We start from the raw sequence: 26,958 nt of genomic DNA, 5'->3' as shown, positions 1-26,958 counted from the left end.
GTCCGACTCTGTGCGACCCCATAGACGGCAGCCCACCAGGCTCCCCCGTCCCTGAGATTCTCCAGGCAAGAACACTGGAGTGGCTGCCATTTCCTTCTCCAACGCATGAAAGTGAAAAGTCAAAGTGAAGTTACTCAGTTGTGTCCAACTCTTAGCAACCCCATGGACTGCAGCCTACCAGGCTCCTCTGTCCATGGGATTTTCCAGGCAAGAATACTGCAGTGGGTTGCCATTGCCTTCTCCAGGAATGGGACCTACTCAAACTCAAAAGCTTTTGCACAGCAAAGGAAACAAAAAACAAAAAGACAGCCCACAGATTGGGAGAAAATATCTGTATCAATGTGACTGGTAAGGGATTAGTCTCCAAAATTTACAAACAGCTATGATACTTAACATTCAGAAAACTAAGATCATGGCATCTGGTCCCATCACTTCATGTCAAATAGATGGGGAAACAGTGGAAACAGTGACAGACTTTATTTTGGGGTCTCAAAAATCACTGCAGATGGTGACTGCAGCCATGAAATTAAAAGACACTTGCTCCTTGGAAGCAAAGTTATGACCAACCTAGACACCATAATAAAAAGCAGAGACATTACTTTGTCAACAAAGGTCTGTCTAGTGAAAGCTATGGTTTTCCCAGTGGTCATGTATGGATGTGAGAGTTGGACTATAAAGAAAGCTGAGCGCCGAAGAATTGATGCTTTTGAACTGTGGTGTTGGACAAGTCTGAGAGTCCCTTGGACTGCAAGGAGATCCAACCAGTCCATCCTAAAGGAGATCAGTCCTGAGTGTTCATTGGAAGGACTGATGTTGAAGCTGAAACTCCAATCCTTTGGCCACCTGACACGAAGAGCTGACTCACTGGAAAAGACCCTGATGCTGGGAAAGATTGAGGGCAGGAGGAGAAGGGGATGACAGAGGATGAGATGGTTGGATGGCATCACCGACTCAATGGATATGGCTTTGGGTGGACTCCGGGAGTTGGTGATGGACAAGGAGGCCTGGCGTGCTGCGATTCATGGGGTTGCAAAGAGTCAAGACACGACTGAGGGAGTGAACTGAACGGAACTATAATACTTAACAGCATCAAAACAAACAACTCACTCAAAAAGTGGGCAGAAGACCTAAGCAGACATTTCTCCAAAGACGACACACAGATGGCCAATTGGCACATGAAAGATGTTCAACAGAGCTAATTATTAGAGAAATGCAAATCATAACTACAGTGAGGTATCACTTCACACCACTCAGAATGGCCATCATCAAAAATCCACAAACAATAAATGCTAAAGAGAGGGTGGAGAGAAGAGAACCCTCCTACGTTATGGGTGGGAATGTAAACTGGTGCAGCCGCTACGGAGAACGGTATGGAGGTTCCTCAAAAAAATAAAAGTACAGCTACCATGTGGCCCTGCAACCCCAGGCCTGGGCATGGATCTGGAGAAGAACATGACCTGAAAGAAGGCATGCACCCAACGTTCACTGCAGCAGGGCTCACAACAGCCAAGACATGGAGGCAACCTACATGTGCACCGACAGAGCAACGGACAAAGATGTGGACACACATACAGTAGAGTACACTCGGCCATTAGAAAAACGAGACAATGCCATCCGCAGCAACACGGACGGACCTAGAGAGTGTTCTACTCAGTGAAGTCAGACAGAGAAGGAGGAATACCGTTTGACATCCCTTACACGTGGAATCTAAAAAGAAATGACACAAAAGAAGTTACTTACAAAACAGAAAGAGACTCACAGAGAACGAACTTATGGTTGCTGCAGGAAGGTCACGTACACGCTGCTGTAGCCTGCAATGTCTGCCGATTTCCATGGTGTAGAGACTGCCATCAGAGTGTGCTATAAGATATCGAACTGATGCCACTGAACCTGAGGCTGGGGAGACGTGTGCCCCATGGGCTTGCGTGAGCCGGGGTGGGCCAGCTCCAGCACTCCACTGCCACGCGGCCTCTAAGCGCTTCTGACTAACATCCCTGCACAGCAAAGGAGGGCTAATGTCTAACTCAGCAGCCTGAGAACACCCCAAAGCAGCTGCCCAACACATAAAACTCCTGAAGTCTTCTGTTTGTTTTTTTTTCCTGCAACAACCATATGACTTTTGCATTCCACATCATGATAAATCTGTTAATATAAAAACTGTATTTAAAAGTCACTTACCAGATTCTTCCTTTCTGGTTCCTCAAGTCAAGTGGACTGCTCCAGGAAGTGGCATGGCGTCCATCCTGTGGCTTCTCATAGCTGCTTGTGCTCGTCACACACCGTGAATTGAAGGTGTGTGATTCTTGTCCACGAAGTAATTTCCTCCAAGGAACTCGGCACAGCTGGGAGAAAAGAACAGCAGTTTGTCGTTAGATAATTCTGGATTCGAAGTTTGCCTCTGCCGATTACTGGCTGTGGGAGAGCTACATAGAGCCTCAGTCTGCTCATCTGTACAATGGGGTAAACACAAATCTCCCTCGCCCTAAGCTGGCAGAAGTTGACCTGAGTTACCCTCAACTACAGGCACACAGCTATCTCTCGCCTTCCTTTTCCTTTTTAATTTGGTATACACCAAGCATCACCAAGGACGCCTGACACCCACCAAGAGGGCTGCGGCAAGAATTCTCACACAGGGCTGCTTAGAGAGACCAGCGACTTGGCAATACCGCCTAAGACTGAGGGTGCACATACTGTTTGACCCAGGTATTTCTGATACGTCTTTGGACATTCCTGCATGTGTGTAAAATGACAGGGTTTGCAGGAGGAGCCAGGGCAGTGCTTCGGTGGAGGGCATGCATCTGGAGCCAGGTGGTCTGGGTTTAGCTTCCAACTTCGCCACCCACTTCCTGAGTGACTCAAATGCCCTCCCTGTCCTCTCTGGGCCTTAGCTTCCTCAACAGCCAAACGAGGAAAATAACCAGGACAACTCCACAGGGCTGCTGTGAAAATTAAATGAATGAAAACACTCAATGAATTCAGGGGAGCAACAATGCTAAACAAGTGTTAGTGTTTACATTATCATTACCTTACTAAGTCCGAGCTCCAGTGCTCAGCATATGACAGACCAAAGAACCAAGAGACGAGCTGCTGGAACAACGAACAGTGACTTTATCTGGAAAGCCAGGAGATGAGAAGGTGGCGCACTCATGTCCCAAAGAACCACCTTGCCTGAGTTAGAATTCAGGCTTCTTTTATGCGAAAAGGGGAGGGAGTAGAGGCAAACATTTCCTGGTTCCAGTCAGCCTCTGAAAGGGATGCGTTAATTTCTTCCTGCCTGCAGTCATTCACAGGTGGCCCTGGTCAGGATGATTCCAGAGACCTAAACAAAGGTATTTTACCTCCATGCTCATTACCTGGGAGACAGAGTTCCCGGAGATGGGCCACTGTGTGTAACTTAAGCTTACAAGCAATGGCCCTTTAGTGATTAACCTGTAATAGAATACTAAGGTTCTCCCCATTATGATTAACTACCTGTCAAGAGCCTGGAAACAACTGCCTATCAGTAAGAAAAGGAGTGAACGCTACATGCACATATGGGGCACCAAGCAGCCTGACAAGGAATAAGGCAGCACTACACCAGTGGGTCTTTACTGTGGGTAATTTTGCTCCCAGGAGATGCAATGTCTGGGACATTTGTAGTTGTCCCAGCTTGAGGGGTGAGGTGCTCTAGGCATCTAATGGGCAGAGACAAGAGACGCTGCTAAACATCCTATAAGTTTCAGGACAGTGCCCGGAGCACAGAACGAACAATCAGGCCCACGATGTCAGCTCTAAGGAGGCCAAGAGATCTGCTGTGCCTGTCGTGTGTGAAATGATTTCCAAGACATGGTATAATGATGGAGAATAGGTGTAGAGGAAAATGCTTAGGAGAAAAAAAAAACAGGATATGAATACTTGAGTGAAAAGGCACAGACAAGTTCTGGAAATGGAATAAAGAAGTTGGTAGCAGTGACTGTCCCTGAAGAATGGAATTGGGTCACTAGGTTTCAAAATTCCCTTTTCCCTATCTACAATTTGCCAAGTGCATAGACAATCACCTCTTGAAAACAATAACACAAAATAAAGTGCTGGATCCCACTATACATCAGGGGAGAGGTCTAAACTGGGCCTGTATTCTGAGTCCCAGACCACAGGGTGGGAAAGGACTGTGCAATTTAATTTAGCACAACACTAAAGCCTTGCTCCTAAGATGAGGATGGCTAGAACCTGGATGAGTACAAGCTTCAAAACTTACTGTTAAGCTCTACCCCACACTGCTGCCAGTGTTGCTGGCTCCTGGCTCTGGATACCGTGGGGCCGGAGCCTCAGCCCTGACTGCCACCCCCGGCCCAGGCAGGAAGGAGCCAAAGGTCGTGGCAGTGGGCGACAGGGGCCATGGCGAGACGTCGCTGCTGGTGGTGCACGGCCAGGGCTCCTTCCCTGAGCACTACGCCCCGTCCATTCAGCAAGGACATGGCCAGCATGACTACGGGCAGCAGGGAGGCGGCCAGGAATCCCCATGACACTGCTGGGCACGAAGACTACGACGGCTGCGGCCCCTGTCCCACCAGAACACCCGCCTTGTGCCCACCTGCCAGGATGTCACGAACCCCACCAGCTATGGCAACGTTCTCACGGAGGGCTTCCCTGAGGTCACACGTCTCTGCGTGGGGTCCCCATGCTGCTCACTGGAGCTGGGGAAGGACTCGGAGTGGCTGCACAAGCTTCAGCAGGCCCTGCACTCCCGGGCTCCCTGGAGTCCGGCACCTGCACGCAGGGCCAGCGTGCCCTCTACCTGGAACGTTCTGCCGTTTCGGGAGAACGAGGAGGACATCTAAGAGGCCGCCGAGGCTGCCCTGAGCACTCTGCATAAGGCACAGTGGCAGAAACAAAGCGGCTGCACCTGTGGCCTGGACACCTCCCGGCGGGCACGCGGCCCCCATGGCAGGACGGACAGTGCCCAGGTCCGCACGCACAGACTGCCCTCCGGATCCGGCCCCTCCTCGGCTCTCAAAAGGTGCTTGGAGCCGGGCGTCTCCAGGACCTCGTGTCTGGGGCCTGTGGTCAGGCTCTTGGCACATTCTGGAACTCTCTCCTTTCCCAGCTGGGGCTCTGACCACAAGCTCCCCTCCAGCCTGGTGACAATGGTGGGGAGGGCGGATTCTGTCCCTCTGGACCCCGAAGCTGGCATCTGTCCTCAGGACTCAAGAGTGCCCTCATCACAGCCAGCCCCCAGCTGTGTCAGGCCCCGCACAACAGGTCCTCAAGGCCTATGCCTGAAACACGAAACGACGTCCGGCATGTGGACAAACGTGGACCTGGTGGCCTTCCACAGCTCCCAGGCCTGCTCTCCCAGGCCACCCCTCCCTGGGCTCCTGAGAAGGCACGGCTGCATCCTCCAGCTTCCAGCTTTCTCCCCTCAGGAACTCGGGCAGCACAGTGGGGCCGGGGCCCATGAGGGGACATGGGCCCCAGCCCTGGGCGTGTGGGCTGCACCAGCCCCCTCCCACCTCCTCATGCAGAGGACTTCAGTCTCAGCCCTCAGCCCAGCCACCGTCTTTCCAGGGCTGGACGCACAGGAGGCAGAGAAGAACTTCTCTCAAAAAGCATTCCCTGGACCATCTATCTGACTCCTGCTCAGCGACCTGCAACCCTCCCCCCACCAGTACTTGCCAGAAACCCGAGATGAAAAGTGACATCAGCTCCAAGTGCCCTTGGGCAAGTCGGGTCTCTCTACAGACTGTTGCCCCACCTGCAGAAGGACAGCACTGGCCTATTAAACTGTCATCACGCTCCCCTCTGTCCCTCACCAGCCCCACTTCTGCTGAGAGGTGGAACCACATGTGGAAGCCAGGCCATCCTGGCCACCCGAGAGAACAGACTCGATGAACCCCCAGCACAGATTCACCGAACCTCCTGGAAGGTCTGAGGTCCGGGGCCCCAAGTTTTTAAACAAGTGCCCTGGGTGACTCTGATGTCCCGCGGACTGGGAGCTGGTGGCTCCTGAGTAAACCTGGGAACCAGCATTACCTAAGATGAGCTCATGGTAGCCTGTGGTTCCTGCCCGCCCTGGTTCTCTCCCACATCAGCCCCCTCCCTGGCCCAGTGCTTCGGCCTCCAGCGGGCCTAAGAAAGAGAATTCTGAAGTCCTCCCTACCCCACGTAGGTTCCCCAAGGCCCAGCCATGGCCTGGGGAATCAACAGAGCATTGTGTCCAAGACCTCGTGGAAAAATCATAGTCTAAGGCAGAGGTCCATAAAATACAGTGTGTGGGCCAAATCTGGCCACTATTTTTGTAAAGTTTTGCTGAAACACACACACACACACAAGTTACTGGACAGTGGGACTTCCCTGATGGCGCAGGGGATAAGAATCTGCCCACCAGTGCAGGGGACACAGGTTCGATCCCTGGTACAGGAGGATTCCACATGACATGAAGCAACTAAGCCTGTGCACCACAATTAATGAGCCCTTGAGCCACAACCACTGGGCCCACATGCTGCAACTACCAAAGCCCGCATGCTTAGAGCCTTGCTTCGCAACAAGAGCAGCCACGGCAATGAGAAGCCGGCTGCTCACCACAGCTAGAGACAGCCTGAGCAAAGCAACGAAAACTGAGCACGGCCAAAAATAAGAAATAAATTTTTTTTTTAAGTTACTGGACAGTGGCATGCCTCCCTTCTGGGCACAGCACCCCCGTGATCCGGGGGGCTCTGCTGGGTGTCGAGTTGGGGACGGGTCCTGACACACCTGAAAGGCACAGTCTCACTGCCTCTGTTTAGCCAGCCTGTTCCTGCTGTACCACCTGTCTAGTATTTTAAGCTCACTCTCACCCTGAACCTGAAAGCCCCAGATACCAGGGATACAGGAAGGTACTTTTTCCAAAGACGCAAACACAGCTGAACAGAAAACACAGGCTTTGCAGCTGAATGTCAGCCCCGCCATTTTCTCTGCGGGGCGTGGGAATAGATTTGACTTCCTCACTTAAAATGGGATGGGGCTAGGAATGTCCCTACTGCAGCCAAGTGCACCGGTCAGGACTGCCTTTGACAAGATACTGGAAGCACCGGTCACTGGTATCTCCTCTTCCCTCCCCACCATCAATTAATTTCTCTTATGCTGAGAAGCCCCAGAAGAGCCCATAAACTTCTCACAGCCATAGCTCTCAACCCTGTTTGTACACAGTCATCTCTTGGGAGTTTTTTTAATTAAAAACTGATGGTGGGGCCCGATGCCGGAATAATCAAGTCAATCTCTGGGACCTGAGTCCAAGCATGTCTTATTCGTATCTTCTAAGATTTCTAGTCTATGCAAAGCCACAGGTTAGAACTACTGCCCCCGTCTTGGAGCCCCAGAGATCTCCCTGTTGAAGCCCAGACCTGAGCACTGGAGAGAAGAAAGTCTTTGATAAGCTCAAACTCTTATATTCCCTGATCAAAGAATTTCAAGGACGGACTTCTCTGGTGGTCCGGTGGTTAAGAATGTGCCTGCCAATGCACAAGACATGGGTTCAATCCCTGGTCCGGGAAGATCCCACATGCCTCAAGGCAACTAAGCCCACGTGTGCCACAACTACTGAGCCCGTGCTCTAGAGCCTGGGATGCTCTGCCACAAGAGAAGCCACCACAGTGAGAAGCCGGCGCACTGCAACTAGAGGAGCCCCTGCTCCCCACCACCAGAGAAAGCCCGAGAGCAGCAATGAAAACCAGTGCAGCCAAAGATAAGTAAATAAATCAATAATCTTTAAAAAAAAGAATTCCAAGGAATCATTCCTGGCTTTGGAGTTAACTGAGACGTCCACAGGAAGCCTTGGTGTGAAAAGTGAAAATGCACCCGCTGTCACCGTATTATCCCTTCACCCTGCTTTACTTTTTAAGACACTTATTGCCACCTGCTATAAATTTAACTTCCTCTCTCTACTAAATGCAAACACCAGATGAGTAGAAACCGAGTCTGTCTTGTCAGCCTGGCCCACGGCAGGCATCTGAATGCTGAGTGAGGGATGCCTCTCAGAGCCTCCCCAGGCTGCAGGCCACAGATAACCTTTCCTTCTTTCTCATCTCCACAACAATATCCCTCTACCCCCTCTCTCTTCGAGCCCCCTCCCTCTCCTGCCCACCCTCAGGCCCTGAGAATGTTCATGGTGTGCCCTCATCGTGCTCCTGTACACTAGTAGTTCTTGACTAGGAGGACTGTATCCGCCACAGGACGCCAGGCTGTGTCCAGAGACATGTCTGCTTGTCAAAATTGGTGAAGCAGGGCGTGCTACTGGCTTCTAGCGGGTAGAAGGCAGAGATAATGCTAAATATCCTACAACATACAGGATAGCCTTCCCCGGTACCCCATTCCAACAAAAAACTATCTGACCCTAACCATCCAAAGTGCCAAAGCTGAGAAGCCCTGGACAGGCTGACAGATGTCTCCAGATCTCTGTGTTACTTCTCCCCAGTTCCTGCCACTTCCCATCTTGGATGGCAACCGCAAGCGCTCCCTCGGGACAGCTCCATCCGGGAAGACCCTCTGCTCCTGCCCTCCCAGGACCCTCACCAAAAAATTTTCAATGTAAGCTTGACCTAGACTTTAAGGTTATTTTACCTCTCGACCTGAAACCCTTTCCCTGGGGCTCCACTTTTTGCTTTTCTTCCTGTGTGGATTTTATTCTCTGTGAAATCTCTGCAATTATTGCACTAATAATAAAGCAATTATCATTTATATATTGCTTACTTGTGTCAGGCACTTTTCGATTGGGTTGATCAAAAGGTTCACTAGAGTTTTTCCATAACATTTTACAGAAAAACCCAAACAAACTTTTTGGCCAACCCAGTACTTAACATTCACCACAAGCATAAGATCAGTACTACTATCTCCATTTGCCAGGGGCAATATTCGTGACCTCTCCGCAAATCACACAACGACTGAGGGATGGAACCAGAAGTCCCAGAGTCCCCCAAGCTACACTGTTAGGAAGCAAACACACAACCATATGCAGTCACAGGTCCCAGAGACCAAGGAAGATCGCATGCGTGTGTGTGTGCGCGCACACGCGCACACATGCTCAGTCCTGTCCAACTCTTTTCTGACTCTACGAACTGCAGCCCACCAGGCTCCTCTGTCCATGGGATTTTCCAGGCAAGAACACTGGAGTGGGTTGACGTTTCCTCCTCCAGGGGATCCTCCTGACCCAGGGATAGAACCTGCATCTACAGCATTGGCAGGCAGGCTCTTTACCCCTGTGCCACCTGGGAAACCACGGCTGACTCGGCCCTCTCTTCAGATGCGTTACTGCAGTAACAGACCCAAAGGAGCAACTGGGCCAGAAGAGTTCAGCTCCTCAGCTTCCAGGATGGCCGCCCAATCTCAACTTCAGAGACGAAGATTCCGCTAGCATTCCCCACTGTGCCCCCACCTCAGGGCGGGGACAAGGGCACACGGCCACCAGGACGACAGCAAACACCCAGCGCCCGCGCCGGGCTGAGCCACTCTCCGTCCTGGGTATTCGGGTTTCACGACGTTACCCCAGGTAACCGTCCCAGCGCTGACGCGGGTGCTGTCCTCACCCGATTTTACCCAGAAGCCTGCACGCCTGCGAAGCCGCGCAGCGTCCTCCCCACGGGGACCCTCCTCCCGCGGCCGCAGGGACATAGCACGACGGCGCCGTGACACCGCCACCCATGCACAACCGCAGAGCCGCTGACGCCGGACAGCCACCGGGTCAAACCACGCAGCCACGCCAGACAGCGCCACACGGCCACTTACATGGTCACGCACGCGAACGCGCTCCAGCGGCACAGCCACACTCACGCGCCGCCCCCGGCGCCCTCCCACAGGCGCAGTCGCTTCTTCCTCGCACGACCACCACAGACCTCGCGGGGACACACGAACGCTGGCCCGAGGCACGTCCCCGTCCCCACACGGCCGGCTCCGTCACAGACCCGCAGAGACGCCACCATACGCCCTCCTCCCCTCACAGCACGGCGCCGCCACCACACGCTTCACACAGAGTCCTTCATCTCACACTCCGTCACCACACGACCAGACAAGGCCCCGCGGGCGGTGGCGGGCGCCCAGACACACAAGCTCAGCCAGACACACACCCACACTCACGCCGTCCTCCCGGGTCGCGTCCGGGCGGCGACCACAGCAGCTGCGCCGGCACCTCGCGCGCCCCTGGCCCCCCGTTCGCTCCCCACGCCTGCGCAGTCCCCTGCGAGACCCCCGGGCCCTCGCTGCCGGGCCCCGCCCCGTCACGCGCGGGACACGTCGACGGGCCGCGGCCCCGCCCCCAGGGCGTCCCCGAGCGCGCGAGGCCCCGCCCCTAAACAAAGCCACGCGGCGCGCAGGCGTTCATTCAGCGCTCCCACCGGCTCCGGCCTGAGGCCCCGCCCCTCACACGCCGGCCGCGGCAGGCACGCTCGCGCAATCCGAGCCGCTCTTGGGGGCGTGGCCCCGCCCGAGGCCCCGCCCCTGCACCAAAGCGCGCAGGTGCAGGGTGCGCTTTGCGCTCCCGGGGGCCCCACCTGTAGCAGTCCTTAGGCGATCACGCAGACGGATTCAGGTGCTGAGGTCCTGCCTTGGTCCCTTCAGCCAGACCCAGTCTCCCCAGTTCGCTGCCCTCCTGGGCATCCATACCTACACGCTCCTGTCCGGGGGCTTTCCGTCCCAACACCCTTCCCTCTGCCCCCAGGGCTTAAAGGGCCGTAGAGCCGGGCTCACCCGGGGCCTGGAACGCGCGCGCTGGCGCCTGCGCACCGCGAGCTCAGGCTGCTCCTCCCAGAAGCCTCGTGACTTGAGATTGCGGGATCTCGGCTCACGGTGGCTCCGATCTGTCTGACCCAGAGTCGAGTGGACCCGGGAGAGGGGCGAAGGGATGGGTCTCCAGGACAAGGGTGGAATCTCGTTTGCGACTTGGCAGAACGAACTGCCCCAGAGTCCTTTGCGCGGCGCCTTTCGAGACTCGGACCACACTTCCCAGGAGCCTCTGCGGCCTGTTTCCACGATTTGTGATGACGCGGCTGCGTGTGGGCCCGGTGGGGACGCGAGCGCCCTCTTGTGGCGGCGCGTAAGGGGACCGCGAGACTGAGACGATGGGAGGTGTGAGCTCGGCCCTGTGATGTGGGCGTGCGGGTGCCGGGTTGCGATTGTGCGTTGTGTGTACGTAACCCACTATTTGTGGTTGTGTATTGCTTCCCTGGTGGCTCAGTGGTGAAGAATCCGCCTGCCGATGCAGGGTACTGTGGTTGGATCCCTGGGTCGGGAAGATCCCCTGGAGGCGGGTATGGCAATCCACTCCAGTATTCTTGCTGGAGAATCACATGGACAGAGGAGCCTGCAGGCTACAGTCCATGGAGTCGCAGAAGTCGAACACGACTGAGCGACTAAACAACAACCTGTGTGGAAACTTTTTTATGTACTTATTTTTGAAAACTAATTTTGAGTGTGTGTGCCTGCGCACCTCCACCCGTCTTGTGTGGCTGCTTTTGGACGATGCAGAGCTGAGTAGCGGCCACAGACATTGGTCCACAGAGGTTAAAATACTGACTCTGTACATCCCAGTTTTTGTGGTTGTGAGTTTGTGTGTCAGGGAGAACCCACAGATAGTGTGTGCCGTTTCTGGAAGTGTAACCAATCAGGCCTTCCCCCACGGCCTCTGCTGCAGCTCCCGTCGGGAGTCCCCAGGTAGTAGTTGATGCACATTTGCTGAGTTGTTTTGCAGCTGTGAACCCCCTTCCCCACCCAATGGACAGACTATTAATATACTTGATGAGGATGAACGTGTAGCCCCAGGGCTCCTGCAACCTAAGACCAAGACCAAGTGACCAAGTGAAGTCACTCAGTCGTGTCCGACTCTTTGCGACCCCATGGACTGTAGCCTACCACGCTCCTTCATCCATGGGATTTTCCAGGCAAGAGTACTGGAGTGGATTGCCATTTCCTTCTCCAGAGGACCTTCCTGACCCAGGGATCGAACCCGGGTCTCCTGCATTGTAGGCGGACACTTTACCATCTGAGCCACAAGAGAAGTCTGCAACCTAAGGCCTGATAATGTTAACCCATGTGACATGATCCTGCTGTGTCACCATCAGCCAGAGAACTGTGCACAAGCTGATCATCAGGATCCCCCCACACTAGTGCTTTAGAAGTGTCTCACTGAGCTCCAGAGTGTGGGCTCAGTACTTATGTGTGGCTCACGGCTTTGTTGCCCCAGGGCATGTGGAATCTTCCCCCATCAAGGATCCAGCCTGTGTTCCAGGCCCATTCTTATCCACTACACCACCTGGAAGCCTTTTACTTTTATTTCTTAACAAATCAGAATTCACATGAATTTTTAAATACTGGGTTTTTTCCCCCTTATTCTGTGTGTTTGAAATTTCATGTAACTTTTTGAAGCAGCAGTAGCTTACAGTTAATAAGGAACATGGTTTTCTTTTTTGTGTATGCGTGTGTGGTGGGTGTGTGTATGTATTACATTAAAACTTCATTTCTGGCACTGAACTTTTAATTTTATATGACTTCCACCTAGTATGAAATAGTATTCTTGGAACAGGGTTATTTTCAATGAAGTGTGTAACTGAACCGTAGGATAAAAGTTTGCTTCCTATGAGCATGCTTGAACACAAGAACATCAGGATATTCAGCATTTACATCCAATCCAGGAATATGAGGCCATCATTCCCATGGGAATAGGGCTTGAGGAAGCCCAGCCACCATCTCTTGGTAAATTTTATCAAAGGCTTCACTCTGGGCCACTGTGAACAGACTTTTCCAGTCCCCAGTGATTGCTGACAAATACAAACAGTAAGTCCAGATCTACCGCACGAGTGCACTCATCTCACACGCTAGTAAAGTCACGCTCAAAATTCTCCAAGCCAGGCTTCCGCAATACACGAACTGTGAACTTCCAGATGTTCAAGCTGGTTTTAGAAAAGACAGAGGAACCAGAGATCAAATTGCCAACATCCACCGGATCATAGAAAAAGCAGGAGAGTTCCAGAAAAACATCTATTTCTGCTTTACTGACTATGCCAAAGCCTTTGACTGTGTGGATCACAACAAACTGTGGAAAATTCTTTAAGAGATGGGAATACCAGACCACCTGACCTGCTTCTTGAGAAATCTGTATGCAGGTCAAAATGCAACAGTTAGAACTGGACATGGAACAACAGACTGGTTCCAAACAGGAAAAGGAGTACGTCAAAGCTGTATATTGTCATCCTACTTATTTAACTTATATGCAGAGTACATTATGAGAAACGCCAGACTGGATGAAGCACAAGCTGAAATCAAGATTGCCGGGAGAAATATCAATAACCTCAGATATGCAGATGACACCACCCTTATGGCAGAAAGTGAAGAGGAACTCAAAAGCCTCTTGATGAAAGTGAAAGTGGAGAGTGAAAAAGTTGGCTTAAAGCTCAACATTCAGAAAACTAACATCATGGCATCCGGTCCCATCACTTCATGGCAAATAGATGGGGAAACAGTAGAAACGGTGGCAGACTTTATTTTGCTGGGCTCTAAAATCACTGCAGATGGTGATTGCAGCCATGAAATTAAAAGATGCTTACTCTTTGGAAGGAAAGTTATGACCAATCTAGACAGCATATTAAAAAGCAGAGATGTTACTTTACTAACAAAGGTCCGACTAGTCAAGGCTATGGTTTTTCCAGTCGTCATGTGAGACTTGGACTACAAAGAAAGCTGAGCGCTGAAGAATTGATGCTTTGAACTGTGGTGTTGGAGAAGACTCTTGAGAGTCCTTTGGACTGCAAGGGGATCCAGCCACTTAAATGCCCATTGTTAAGTGCCCTTTGCCATGGAGACAGCAGGGATTGAACAGGGGGAATGGATGTTTTGAGCAAGGGGTCTCAGAAAGGACCCGTGTTTCTCAGCCTCAGCGTCCTCGGCGTTTGTGTCTGGAGGCCGTCCTGTACGGTGTAGTGGGTAGAGCATCTTCCCTTGCCTCCACCTCCCTCAAATTGCTGTATAAGAGTGTTTGCTCCCCGTTTAAAGAACAGACTGGAAAATATAGGTCCTTAGACCCAAACTAAAGGAAAAAAGTGTTAGTTTCTCAGTCGAGTCTGACTCTGCAGCCCTATGCACTGTAGCCCACCAGGCCCCTCTGCCCATGGGATTCTCCAGGCCAGAATACTGGAGTGTGTAGCCATTCCCTTCTCCACAGGCTCAAACTAAAAACAAAACAAAACCTCTGGTGCTATAGGACAACGTTGGCAAATGTGTGTACAATTACAGGTTTTAAAGTATTTTTCATTGCCCTTTTTATTTTTTTAAATAAAAAGTTTTCTGGTTGCGCCGGGTCTTCTTTGCTTCGTGAGGGCTTTCTCTAGTTGTGATACGCAGGGGCTCTTCTTCGCAGTCCACGGGCTTCTCATTGCGATGGCTTTTCTTGTTCAAGGCGAGCGGGCCTTAGTAGTTGCAGGACGCTGGCTCTAGAGCTTGGGCTCAGTAGCTGTGGCGCACCAGCTTAGTTACGCCACAGCGTGTGGGATTTCCCTGGACCAGGGATGGAACCCGTGTCCCTAGCATTGGCAGGCAGATTCTCATCCACTGCGCCACCAGGGAAGCCCTTCATTGCCCGTTTTAACCAACTTCTTGATGAACGAAACAACTGGTCCTCATCCAGATGGTTAGATGTCTTACGCACTGTTAATATCCCAACTGTATAGAGAGTAAAAGGCGGCAGTGAAAACCAATCACCTCCGCAGAGCTTCAGTCCAGTAAAAGGTGGAGCTGGGATATGGAAAGGAGCCGACTTCTGTATCCTCCACTTAGAAAGCAAGCAGCACGGTAGAACCTCCTTCAAGGGTTGCCGCTAGAATTACGTGATAGATAGGGTTCTTAGCTTCTCTGGTGGCTCAGATGGTAAAGAATCAGCCTGCAATGCAGAAACCTGGGTTCGATCCCTGGGTCAGGAAGATCTCCTGAAGCAAGGAAATGGCAACCCACTCCAGTATCCTTGCCTGGAAATCCCATGGACAAAGGAGCCTGGGGGGCTACAATCCATGGGGTCACAAAGACTCGGACACGACTGAACGATTTCCACTGCCACCCCACACAGCTAAGTCTCGATGGAAGAACCAGGCATTCAGTCATTCAGCACATGTACCTTTTATTACAGAAACATTGGGGAAGGGTTGAAAAAGGCTAAAGAGGCGTTGTGGAGGAAACCACTGCAGATGCTCACTCAGCTTCTCTCAGTGCTTCTGCTCAGAGACCTTCTGGCCATGCCTCTGGGCAGACAGGTGCTATCCCTCAAAGGACTCGACTCATTACCCTCCAAATCGGCAGTCTAGGAACACGGAGTTTTCCCCAGAGGCCAGACTGACTAGCTGGGAGATGGAGGAGGGTTGAGCTGAGATGGAGAAGGGCGGTTAGAAGGCACAGCAGGGATTGTTTCTAAGGAAGGGAAGAAAGAAGAGGGAAATGTATTTAAGCATCAGTTTACATCCCAGACAGCTCTCTGCTCTGTGGACTCTGCTCACCTTGCACCTCCAACCCACCAGACACGCTTCCCTAAACCTCAGCCGGCTGCTCCTCACCATCTCACTGTGCAAATATCTTCTCTTCAAAGAGAGGTTCTTCTGAACACTCAGTGGGAAAAGCTACGCCCTCCAGTTCCTGTCTGTCACAGCACCTTCAAGGAAGCTCAGGTGATTTATTCCCTGCCCTCCCACTAGGGGGCGTGCCTCACGAGCACAAGGACCTCCCCTGCTGCACCCCCAGCCTGGCACACTGGGGTGGCCTAGGGTTGCTGCAGGGGGTGAATATAAAAGGCTTGCTCTGGGCTCTGGGGGACAGGTCGAGCATCTCATTGCTCCCAGAGGGGCTCACGGTCTGCTGCAGAGGGTCTGAAAACTACAGCCCCAGGGGGTGACTCCAGCTCCCACCTGTTTTTACTTTTTATAGTTTTTAAAAATCGAGGGAAAACTCACATGACGTAAAATTCACCATTTAGCCGTTTTTTAGCAAATCCAGAATTCATCATAGTGCAGTTACTTGATAAAAATGTACTGACTGCATTTCTCAATAAGTGAATCATAGAATTATCACATGACCCAGACTTTCTACGCCTAGGTGTGTACCCCAAAGGAACAGGAAACAGGTGTTCAAGGAAAAATTTTGTGTGTCAGTGTTCTTAGCAGCATATCAATAGCCAAAAGGTGGAGACAGCTCAAATGTCCTTCAACTGAAGAGTGAATAAATAGGCACATATCCGTGCAAAGAAATACTATTTAGTCATGAAAAATAAGTCCTGATACATGCTATAGCCTGGATAGCCTTAGAAAACATTATGCTAAGTGAAAGAAGCCAGACACAAAAAGCCGCATAGTATGAGTCCATGTATACGAAATGTCCAGAGTAGTAAACCCAGAGAAGGAGACAGAGAGATATGCTTAGTGGTTGCCAGGGGCTGGGAGGAGACACTGCTTATGGTTGCAGAGGTTCCTTTAGGGATGATGAAAAGTTTTCATCATCCCTAAAGCTAAATTGCCATGAGGATTGCACAGCATTGTGAGTGTACAAAACGTCACTCACGGTAAATTTTATATTATCTGTATTCTGCCACAACTTAGAAAAAAAATCCCACATAACCTTTGAGGGAATTCATAAATGAATTCTTTCTGCTCGCCACATCCTTATCATTGGTAAGCTGTGGCTTGAGATTAGGGAGATGAACTTGAAACTTTCCATTCAACTCTGTGATTCTACAGTTGACATTTCCAAACCCACCTGGGGAATTCGAACCAAGCCCCCACCCCCGCCCAGCAGTGGACAAGCCCTCTTCCCCGTGGGACATACCTGTTGTCCACCTGCGGGTCACAGTAATGGCAGTAACACTTGGGAGGTCGAAGAAGGGGGGGAGCGGAAGCAGAAAGAGATGGCGTTGGTGAGACGACTCTAACTCTCCCTCTATCCCGCCCCACGCCTCCTTTCTTTTTTCCTGCCTGCCTCCCTTTCCGCCCCCCACTCGGGGCAGGGGGTGACATCCGTGATCTGGTTGATCTCTTCAGCCTCCCCTCTTACTGCCCGATCCTCCAGCCAGTTCACTCCATCCCAGTAAACGACACAATGCTCTAACCTGGGGGTTTCTCAACCTCAGTACTCCTGGCACTTTGACCCAGGTCAGCCTTAGTTGTGGGTGTCGTCCTGTGGAAGCCACGAACCTCGTCTCTACCCACCGGATGCCAGTGGCACCTCCTCCCCGAGACGTGACAACCAGAAATGTCTCCAGGCGCTGCTGAGTGTCCCCTGGGTGGCAAAGTCACCCCCATTAAAGAATCACTGATCTAAGCAAGGGTGCAAGGCTGGGGCTCATCTCCTTGCCCCTTCCAGATTCCTCGTCTCTCACCCCAAATCCTGTAGCACTGCTCCTACAAGTGCGGCAGGGCGCTCCCCATCTTCACTGCCGTCCCCGACATCCTGCCCACACCTTGGATACCCGGCTCCTCCTCCCCTTCCTCTGCGCTCCCCCACCCCCTCCTCCCTCCATCTGTTCACCCCCCTCCTCCCCCACGAGGTACGCAGCTCCTCCCTCCCTTCCTCTGTGCTCCCACTCTCTCCTCCTCCCTCTCCACCTTTAGGAACCCGGCTCTTCCTACCCAGTCTCCTTTATTGTAGGACACAAACAAGAAGGTGACCATCATATAGGCGCATCTCAGCCCATTCCATCCGGTTTTCTTCTTCAGCGGCTTCTTGGGGGTGGTGGCCGTTGGGAGGAACTTCACTGGGGAGATCCAAGTAGACATGACCAACGTGAAAGCCTGCCACCCCTCTGTGCAGACATCCTGCCTTTCCCACAACTCTGTCCACACAGATCTCCCTCTGAACCCCACACCCTCAATCTACCTGCTCCTCGGATTGAAATGTGGTCTATTGCTACCGGGTGCCCCCATTTCCCCTGTCCATCTGCAAGGCACCAGTCTCACATCTCCTCCTGATTGCCATTGCACCAGCCTTCTACTCCACAGTCCTCTCTCCCAGAGCAGCTCCCACTGGGGCCCACAGGGATCTAACACCAGATCTGACCCTGTCACCTCCTCATTCCAGACCCCATCTGGGGCACAAGCCCAGTTTTACTTGCTCAATATTCTTTCCCTCTTCTTTTCACAGTTTAAATTTTAAAGACAGTGTTACATTACATTTTAATATTACATACAAAAAACCCTAATACTAATAAGATTTTTTTTAAAAAGGAGATGGCCCTTGAAAATTCCCAGAGTGGAGGAACCCAGGTGAGTCCTGGATGTTAAATTAAATCTAGCTTCTTTCAGGAACATAAGCAAAATTTAAGTCGTTTCTTTTAAATGTCTCTGATAATCATGAGAGGAACTTAAATCATCTCCCCCAAAATGGTTGAAGATAGTCCCCTTTTAACCAACCATTGTGCCCTCAGGAGACCCCATTGCAATAACCATCATTTTAAAACATAAACAATTTCCTCAATTTCACGTTATAAGCCACCCTGGGAGGAACACCCTGCCCCTGCATCTCATATCAGTTTTGAATTTGAAAGCTCCCAGTTTAAGAACTATTCTTCCTTGCACAATAAACTCTCCCTCAGTACTATTTTACTGATCTTGTGGTTTTAGCTCTGCTATTTCTGCATTTTTGACATGTATAACTCACCTCATTGAACAGGCCCTCTGCTCAAAAACCAGAACATTACCAGTGTAAAGGGAAAAATGAAATAAAAAAAAAAAAAAGCTCTTAATTGAACTTTCAGGAAGGCACACCCCCTCCCCTTTTCTTGGAGAATTTGCTTCGTAGTTGTAATTCCTTTCTCTGTCCCTTCATCGTTGTTGTTCCGTTGCTAAGTCGTGTCGGACTCTTTGTGACCCCATGGTCTGCAGCACGCCAGGCTTCCTTGTTCTTCACCATCTCCCAGAGTTTGCGCAGATTCTTGTCCATTGAGTCAGTGATGCCATCCAACCACCTCATCCTCTGCCGCCCCCTCCTCCTGCCCTCAATCTTTCCCAGCATCAAGGTCTTTTCCAATGAGTCTTCACACCAGGTGGCCAAAGTATTGGAGCTTCAGCTTCAGCATCAGTCCTTCCGATGAATATTCAGGGTTGATCTCCTGAATAGAGATGGACTCGTTTGATCTCCCTGCTGTCCGAGGGACTCTCAAGAATCTTCTCCAGCATGATTTGAAAGCATCAACTATTCAGCGTCTTTAGCTGAATGTATGGAAATCTTTTTTTTTTTTTTTTTAATTTACTTATTTATTTGGCAGTGCTTGGATCAATTTCAACGTCCTTCTTCACCTCTAGGAACCGTTTTAGACCTCAGCGATCAACAGAAGAAGCGACTGAGAAAAACCAAGACGTTTCCCAGTCACGGCTCAGTGTGCTCGGTCTCCTTGGTACCAGGGGGCAGTACGAGGGGGCCGGGTGGTCTGAAGGCTTTGGCTGCCCCTCAGAAAGGCATCCTCTCTGGTTCTGAAGCCCGGACCTTGGCCACCTGAAATTGTGTCTCCTTAAGGCTTAGTCTTAACGCAGACCGAGGGAACTCACAGGCGTGTCGAGGGAACTCACAGGCATGTCGAGGGAACTCACAGGCGTGTCGATGGAACAGGCGTGATGCCGTGCACCTACCTTCTTCCTTGCAGCCGCTTGATTCTTCTGAAAAGAGGAAGAGAAAGAGGCAAAGAAGGAAGGGAAGGAAGGAAGAGGAGGGGGGAAAAGGAAGAAAAGAAATCATCAACAAATTCTGAAACGAATGGAGACCGAACCATAAAGAGCAGTTCTGGGCACCCAGGTAAGGAGAGGCAAGAATGCGCCCGGCCCCCGGCAGTCACTGGTCTCAGGCACTGCGTGGCCTCGTGGCCTGTCCACCTGCTATTCCCTCTACCACCAACACCCTTCACCCACATGCGCTTGTGACTGCCTCCCTCACCTCCTCCAAGTCTTTGCTCAAAGTCACTTTCCCTGATCACCTTTTGAAAACGTATCCCTCTGTCCTGCCCTGCCTTCCCATCTCCCTTCCTCTGCGATCTTCACAGGGCTTAGCGTCCAACAGACTTCTAACCCACTATTTCTCTATTTATTCGTGTTCTTTCTCTTCTCATCAGTTCTATCTGGACGCAAATTTCTGACCTGTTCCTTACTGTGTCTCTAACACCAAGAACAGGCTGAGCACAGAGCGGCTAATATTAATTAGCATTTGTTGTTGGATGAATGAAAAAAAAAGACACTTATCATGTTCAGATGATGATGATAAAGACTGTAAGATTTCAATTAAAAATTGAAAAAGAAATTTAAAAAAACCCCAAGAGTGTAAGGTTTGATGCTATTTAAAGACTCTTCCAACATTAAAAAAAGAAAAGCTAAGTCTATATTTTTGTGTCCAGGAGCAAAACCAAATGGTGGGGCCAATTAGCATGGTCACTACTTACCATTCAGCACCTGGAGGCTCAGCAAACCTGCGGAGACAATGTAGACATGGAATTGCCAAAGGCAGTGTGCTAAATGCCCTTAGACCAACAAGTGCAGCTGACGCACCCCGAGCTTCCTCTCACGTCTTCTCATCGGTTCCCCCTCAGGACGTTCATACTGCCTTAAAACTATCTGCCTGTCCCCTCATCAGTCTGTGTGGGGTTTATCTAGAGGTACAAGCATGTGAGGTTCATCTTTGGCTTTCCACCGCCCTGCGTGGTCCTATCCCATACGGAGAGTTAAAAAGAATATTCTTCCCAGGCTTCTTTGGTGGCTCAGTGGTAAAGAATCCGCCTACCAATGCGGGAGAGACACAGGCTTGATCCCCGGTCCAGGAAGATCCCACATGCCTAGGAGCATCTAAGCACCACCACTGTTGAGCCTGTGTTCTGGAGCCCAGGAACCACAGCTACTGAGCCACGCCCTGGAGTTCCTGCTCCACAACACAGGAAGACCACCGCAAGGAGAAGCCCGAGACCACCTCTAGAGAGTAGCCTGCACTCCCCTCGACTAGAGAAAACCACACACAGCCACGAAGACCCAGCACAGCTAAAAATAAATCTTTTTAAAGAAAAGAATTTTCTTTTCCCAAACAAACTTCCCATGCCAAAATCTCGGGGCATGCATGGAGTGAGATTATTTACCTAGGATCTCTGATGTCATCCATCCAGAAGAAAATGTGGTCCGGGAGGCAGGGTGGTGTTCAGGGTTGCAGACAAAGTCCAGAGTGTAGAGTCCAAGGGGCCGTGAGAGATGAGACCATAGAAGGAAAAAAAAAGTCATAAGATCAGAAGGTGGGGAGACTGGGAGCAGACGAGAACAGAGCCCAGGGAGGCGGTGCTGAGCCGTGAAGGGGAGAGTGTTGGAAGCCCCACCATGTGGGTTAGAGCGGAAATCTAGAGGCTGAAGGGGCTTCCCTGGTGGCTCAGTCGTCAGGAGTCTGCCTGCCGATGCAGGACACGTGGGTTCTGTCCCTGGGTCAGGAAGATCCCCTGGGGAAGTGAATGGCAACCCACTCCAGTGTTCTTGCCTGGAGGATCCCATGGACAGAGGGGCCTGGCGGGCTACAGTCCATGGGGTCACAAAGAGTCGGACACGACTGAGCGACTGAACAACAGCACGTAGTGGCTTGAAGAATTGGTGCTGGATCAGAGTCAGGCTGGAAGGGCAGCCGCCACGCCTGCTCCACATATTTGCCATCACCATGTTGTAGGCCCCTGACACACATCAGGTGAATAATGCCTACCTGGTGCGGAAATGCAACAAAATGTATTAAACGTGCCCAGCGCCCAGGAAACCCTGAACTAATTTTCCTTACTGTCATCACCATAGTCATAAGAACCTTGCCCATGTCCCTGATTTGACCAGGGGCTTGGTTCTCATAAGACACCCCGCCTTTGAGAAAGTGAAAGTCATACAGCCATTTTTTTCCAGTTCCCAGATTAATAAAAAAACAGAAAGATTCTCTGATCAGTGAGGCCATGGCTGGGAAGGGACCCCATTGCAGAGACAAGAAAGGGAACAAGACAGAGGTGAGGACAATGTGAAAAGAGAAACTCACGTTTCAGGACTGTCGAGGTGCGCGCGGTGGGGAGGAGAAGTTCCAGCGGGAGCCATTGGGCATCAACAGAAAAGGAAGAGGCTGAGAAGGCGTGACTGGCTTCTTCCCGGCTCATCCCACCCTGCTGGCCCTCCGGAGAGACCCTCCCATCACGGTGGGATGAGGGTGCCCCCAGATCTCATGGGGCGGCCAGGGGCCAGGGTGGGGACTCTGCCTGCTTCTGCTACACTTGCCTCCTTTGGAGCCCTGATTATCCAGGTGGACAGACTCCCCAGACACCCATGTTCCTTGAGCGTTGGTCCCCCAGAGATGAGGAAGGTCCTCAGAAGATGCCCCGCCCCACGCTTATCTCCTTTCTCTCCTGAGAGGTCAGGAGGGAGGAAGCTTGGGCAAAGAGGAAGCCGTGGCTTTGAGCTCCTCCTCATTCAACTGTCCTCTCCACAAATACACACAGCTCAGAACGTTCTTGCGTTCTGGGGCTGTGGTCCTCGGCTTCTGCTAAAATCTGGAGGCCTTGATGGCCGTGCTCTCACACACCCAGTCACACATACAGCCTCAGACCCACCCCTGCCTCCCACAAACTCTGGGGATTATCCGTGCTGTCTCAGGGGGCCTGTGGACCCTGGTGGGTCAGTCTGAGCCCTCTTCAGAGTCAAGAGTGATAGATGGACACCCTGTTAGCAGAGGGCCTCTCTCAACCCAGGTCCCCAGGTGAGAACAATCCAAAGATTCCCTTCTGTTTTTTGTTTACTTTTTTTGTCTCAGTGGCTGAAAACACCCGAATTACCACAGAAAAGGAAGAATAACTCACTTTTTACTGGAAGGTGCAGCAGGACCAGAAATCAGAGGGTCAACATGGAAAAAAGTGAGCAAGAGAATAGAATCAAATACACACACACCCCCAGCACATTCCTTTATTCACTCATTAAACACTCTTCAAGTTATTTGTAAGCTTTTATTGTGCACTAATTATAGACTCGCAAAAACACTGCAAAAATAGTACCAGAGAGGGTTGCCCTTTCCTCCTCCAGGGGATCTTCCCAAACCAGGGATTGAACCCGCATCTCCTGCATTGGCAGGCAGGTTCTTTACCACTGAGCCACCAGGGCAGCCCCAGTCGGGGGAGCCATGCCTTAAAACTAGGGTTCCGTCTGGCACGGAGTGCCATGGTGAGGATTCAGTAGTATCATAGAGGTAGATGCTCCAATGTTGATTCTCCTCCACCCCTTCCCATTAGCAAAAATTACATCCATCAGCCATAGAAGGGAGCTCTCTTTTGCTTCAAGAATAGTAGTAGAGCCCGTGTGTGTTAGACAGGTTTCTAGGTCATGGGTGTGAGCGGTGGACAAGACCCTGCCCTGGAGGCACAATAGAGATCGGAGAGAGAGGTGCTTCGCCAGCTCACCTGAGCATATGTCTGTCTTCCTTAGAATGTGGCCCCTGCTCTCTAACGAGCATGGCCCCCTTTCTCTCCCAAGAACCACCAAACTTTTCCTTCTGGAAGGTAGGCCCTTTTTCATGGGAGCAATTTACACACCAAACGAGAGCAACATTGCTGAGACCCAGGGCTGTGCCAGAGCTGGCTTGCAAGAGATGGTTGTTAAATTTGCAAAATGTTTGCAAGCCACTGCCAAGCCTAATTACTGGCCCTAAATTTGCAAAACGTTCGCAAGCCACTGCCAAGCCTAATTAGTGGCTTCAGATCAGCCCAGAGCTAAAGCATTTACACCACAGAAATTGGCAGTGGTTGCAAACCAGGGCTCCCCTCCCCACCCTCTCCCCACAGAAATGGTTGTTAAATGTTACAAGCACAGCCCGACTGCAGCCCATTTGCAACAGTTTTGCTTTTGACCCCAAAACAGTATCTAAATGCCAGCCCCGCACCAACACTTCCCCCCACTGTTTTTTTCCACTTCAGCTTGTTTTGTTTTGTTTTTGGCTGCACTGTGGGACATGCAGGATCTTAGTTCTCCAATTAAGGCTGAAACCCAATAGAGTCCTAAGCCCTGGACCACCAGGGAATTTCCCCTCCCCTGAATTTTTAATGAGGAAATCCCACAGACAGAGGAGCCTGGTGGGCCGCAGTCCACAGGGGGTCACAAAAGAGTCAGATAGGACTGAGCAACTGAACAACAACAAGCTGTAATCTCAGAGAGGGTTATGGGAATGTCATCTCAAGGACACAGACTCGGGATTGAAAAAGCACTTACTTTCTTCCTCTGTTCTGTCTGGAGGCGAGGGTGCAGGCAGCCAGGTTCCAACAGAGGTGCAGAGGGAAGACAGAGATCAGCGTTAAGACACCATGAAATAAGGACACTGCAAAACGAGACTCCCTGACCTGTCAGAGGAGACAGAGGCAGAAGGGCTACTGGACACGAGGCGGGTGGGGGCTCGGGCATTGCCTCTCTCTCTCTAACAAGTATCGGTGGGGCCTCTAGTGTGTGCAAGGTGTGTGGGCTGCACGGAAAGCGAGAGGAGAAGGGTCTTACTCTCGGGGAGCGCGAGCAAGCGGAGGCCAGAGAGGTGGCCTCGAGAGTCAGAAACCCATCCAGGGCTAGGGTTTCAGGGTGCGGCCGGAACCTGCTGACCTTGTGGGGGTGCCAGGGAAGGCGTCTTGGAGGAACTATCACGGAGTCTGACACCTGAAAGATGAGGAGGGGTTAGCCGGGTGAAGACCTGTGGAGGGGAGAGACAGAGACACGTTCCTGGCGGTGGGACAGTCCTGGGTGGGATGGAGTCTGGAGCTTCGGAAGGATGGAGAGAGACCCGCTGAGGGGACACGGCAGGCAAAGATGACCGGCAGACAAGAACGTCCAGAGTTAGATGACGCCCGGCTCTGTGGGTCACTTTAAAGACCTCGGGCTTCATCCTAAGAATGACGGGCGATCAGGGAAAGACGTGGACCCAGCACTTGGGCAACTTACCCCATCTCTCTAGGGCTTGCTTTTCTCATAAAAGTGCAATTATAACGGGACAACAGATTGTCCTGCTTGGAGGACTTGAAAGGGGTTCACTGGGTGAGAGTGTTTTAATGCTGAAACTAGGCATGTCCTGAGCGCACAGAGTCACTCTGGATTACAATGGGATCCACCCGTCTCACAGGGGTGATGAGGCTTAAAATAACTGATCCAAGCAGAGCCCTGAAATGTACTGGCTTTTCCAAGATGCTCCATGAAAGGTTTTTAAAGAATTTTGTTTTGATGTGGATCATTTTTTAAATCTATGGAATGTGTTACAATATTGTTTTATGTTTTGGCTTTTGGGCCTCGAGGCATTTGAGACCTTGGGTCCCTGACCAGGGATGGAACCCACGCCCCTGGCATTGGAAGGCAAAGTCTTGCTAACCACTGGGCCACCAGGGAAGTCCCACATGACATTTTTGTTAGTTACCACTTAGCCTCGGAAGCTCTGCCTCTTTCTGGCTGTCAGTTTTCATGTCTCTACAGATGGTTTCCGGTCTGTGAGCCATGACTATGGCCTCTGTAGTTGCTGTTTAGTTGCTCAGTCGTGTCTGACTCTTTGCGACCCCATGGACTGCAGCCTGCTAGGCTCCTCTGTCCGTGGGATTCTCCAGGCAAGAATACTGGAGCAGGTTGCCTTGCCCTCCTCCAGGGGATCTTCCTGACCCAGGGATTGAAGCTGGGTCTCCTGCATTGGCAGATGGATTCTTTACCACTGAGCCACCAGGGAAGTCCTGACTATATGGCTTTATCCACACTCAACTCTGGATCTGAGGTTATTTTAGGTTATTTTACCTAATAATGTCTATCTGACGTTGATCTTTGCCTTATAGCCATGTCGTATGTTGACTAAGAAGTGTGTTTCGCTATTTGTGAAGTCTGGCTGTTTTCCAAGGAGGGAGGTCTTGGCCCATAAAGCTCTGATATTTCTGAATGGAGAGGATTCTTCGAGGGTAGGAGTTAGGGAGTCCTGTGTTATTCAGCTTGTGAGAAGGAAAAGGTCTTGGAATTCCACAGGCAGTGTGGGAAGAAGGAAAATGGGAGATGAGAAGAGAGAGAGAGTGAGCAGAGATGGGAGAAGACCATCTATCTGCTCAGGGCTCTGGCTCTTCTGCACGCTCTCGTTTCATCGAGGCTCGTTACTCATAGGTCTCAGCCGATTTCTCATGGGAACCGGTGAAGGAGGGTTCTGCTTCCACGTTGATGGGAACACAGAGAAAGCACAGAGCTCTTCAGCAGCCCAAGGGGAGAGAAGTGAGAAACTGTTATCTTTGAAAGAGCAGAAGCAGTGAGGAGGGCTATGGACTCCAGGAGCCCTGGACAAACGGGATGCAGGGAGCTGAGCCCACTTCAACCAGCTCCCTAGTACCTGAGTTTTTCCTAGATTTAATTATAACATCATATATTTTTTATAACATATAAAATGTTATAGTTTATTATAACATTAGGAAGCATCCCTTATAGTGTGGATTACTAGCCCTACTCTATGGGAGAAGAGAACACACTTGCCCCAGGGTCCCATATGCTGGTAAAGAACAGAGCTGGCTTGAAACGCCAGGCATATCTACCCCTGGAAGTCCAGTTCCCGTCTCCGTCTCCCTGGAGCTCCAGATCCAGGCGTGCCCTGTGCACTGGGACAGGAGCCACTGGGGATGGCGGGAAAGGTCTCAGGTGGACACAGATTCACTGTCACTCCTTTGGAGTCACATGGTGGGAATATGGAATCTAATATTGAATTCACTTTACAATTCTCTTTCTTCTCAAAAGTCTCAAAATGATGCTAACTTGTCCAGAACCTCTCTCTAATGTTCTCTGGTCTTCCTTTCCACTGAAGAGAGAACCATCTTCAGACTAAGACCCTCAGCAGTCATCAGTATCGCTATAATTAATACTTTATTTCCATTGTTTCATTATGTCTACTTTTGCAGTTATCTTCTTAGAATATTCTTTGACATTGCCCTTCTTTGGGATTGGAATGAAAACTGACCTTTTCCAGTCCTATGGC

General features: G+C 51.1%; 2 protein-coding genes across 16 annotated transcripts in view; both read right to left on the bottom strand.

Moving 5' to 3' along the window:
- ZNF667 (zinc finger protein 667) overlaps window positions 1–10,993 on the bottom strand; it is a 42,261-nt gene extending 31,268 nt beyond the window's left edge. For 5 of the 15 annotated variants that reach the window (XR_015146579.1, XR_015146580.1, XR_015146582.1 and 2 more), the window contains exons 1-2: window positions 10,084–10,217; window positions 2,179–2,342 (exon numbers count right to left, since the gene is read on the bottom strand). The gene's annotated coding sequence lies outside the window, so the exon portion shown is untranslated. Of the gene's footprint in view, window positions 1–2,178; window positions 2,343–3,025; window positions 3,425–4,234; window positions 4,402–10,073; window positions 10,233–10,496 lie in introns of those variants that run through there. The other 10 variants (XR_015146581.1, XM_086354786.1, XM_086354782.1 and 7 more) reach the window with 9 other exon arrangements.
- Window positions 10,994–15,093: 4,100 nt separating this feature from the next.
- EDDM13 (epididymal protein 13) lies at window positions 15,094–17,765 on the bottom strand. Its single transcript, XM_086354960.1, has 3 exons — window positions 17,598–17,765; window positions 16,798–16,835; window positions 15,094–15,393 (listed from the first exon to the last, which is right to left on the bottom strand). Exons 1-3 carry the CDS (start codon window positions 17,742–17,744, stop codon window positions 15,369–15,371), a joined length of 210 nt encoding a protein of 69 aa, XP_086211086.1. The 5' UTR covers window positions 17,745–17,765; the 3' UTR covers window positions 15,094–15,368.
- Window positions 17,766–26,958: the final 9,193 nt, after the last annotated feature.

The sequence above is a fragment of the Bos grunniens genome, chromosome 18 (genome assembly GCF_055505025.1).
Source record: "Bos grunniens cultivar Pamir isolate PY7600 chromosome 18, Bosgru_T2T1.0, whole genome shotgun sequence".
NCBI classification, from domain to species: domain Eukaryota; kingdom Metazoa; phylum Chordata; class Mammalia; order Artiodactyla; family Bovidae; genus Bos; species Bos grunniens.
The sequence above is the reverse complement of the archived record's forward strand: the minus strand, read 5'-3'. Positions and strand labels throughout refer to the sequence as shown.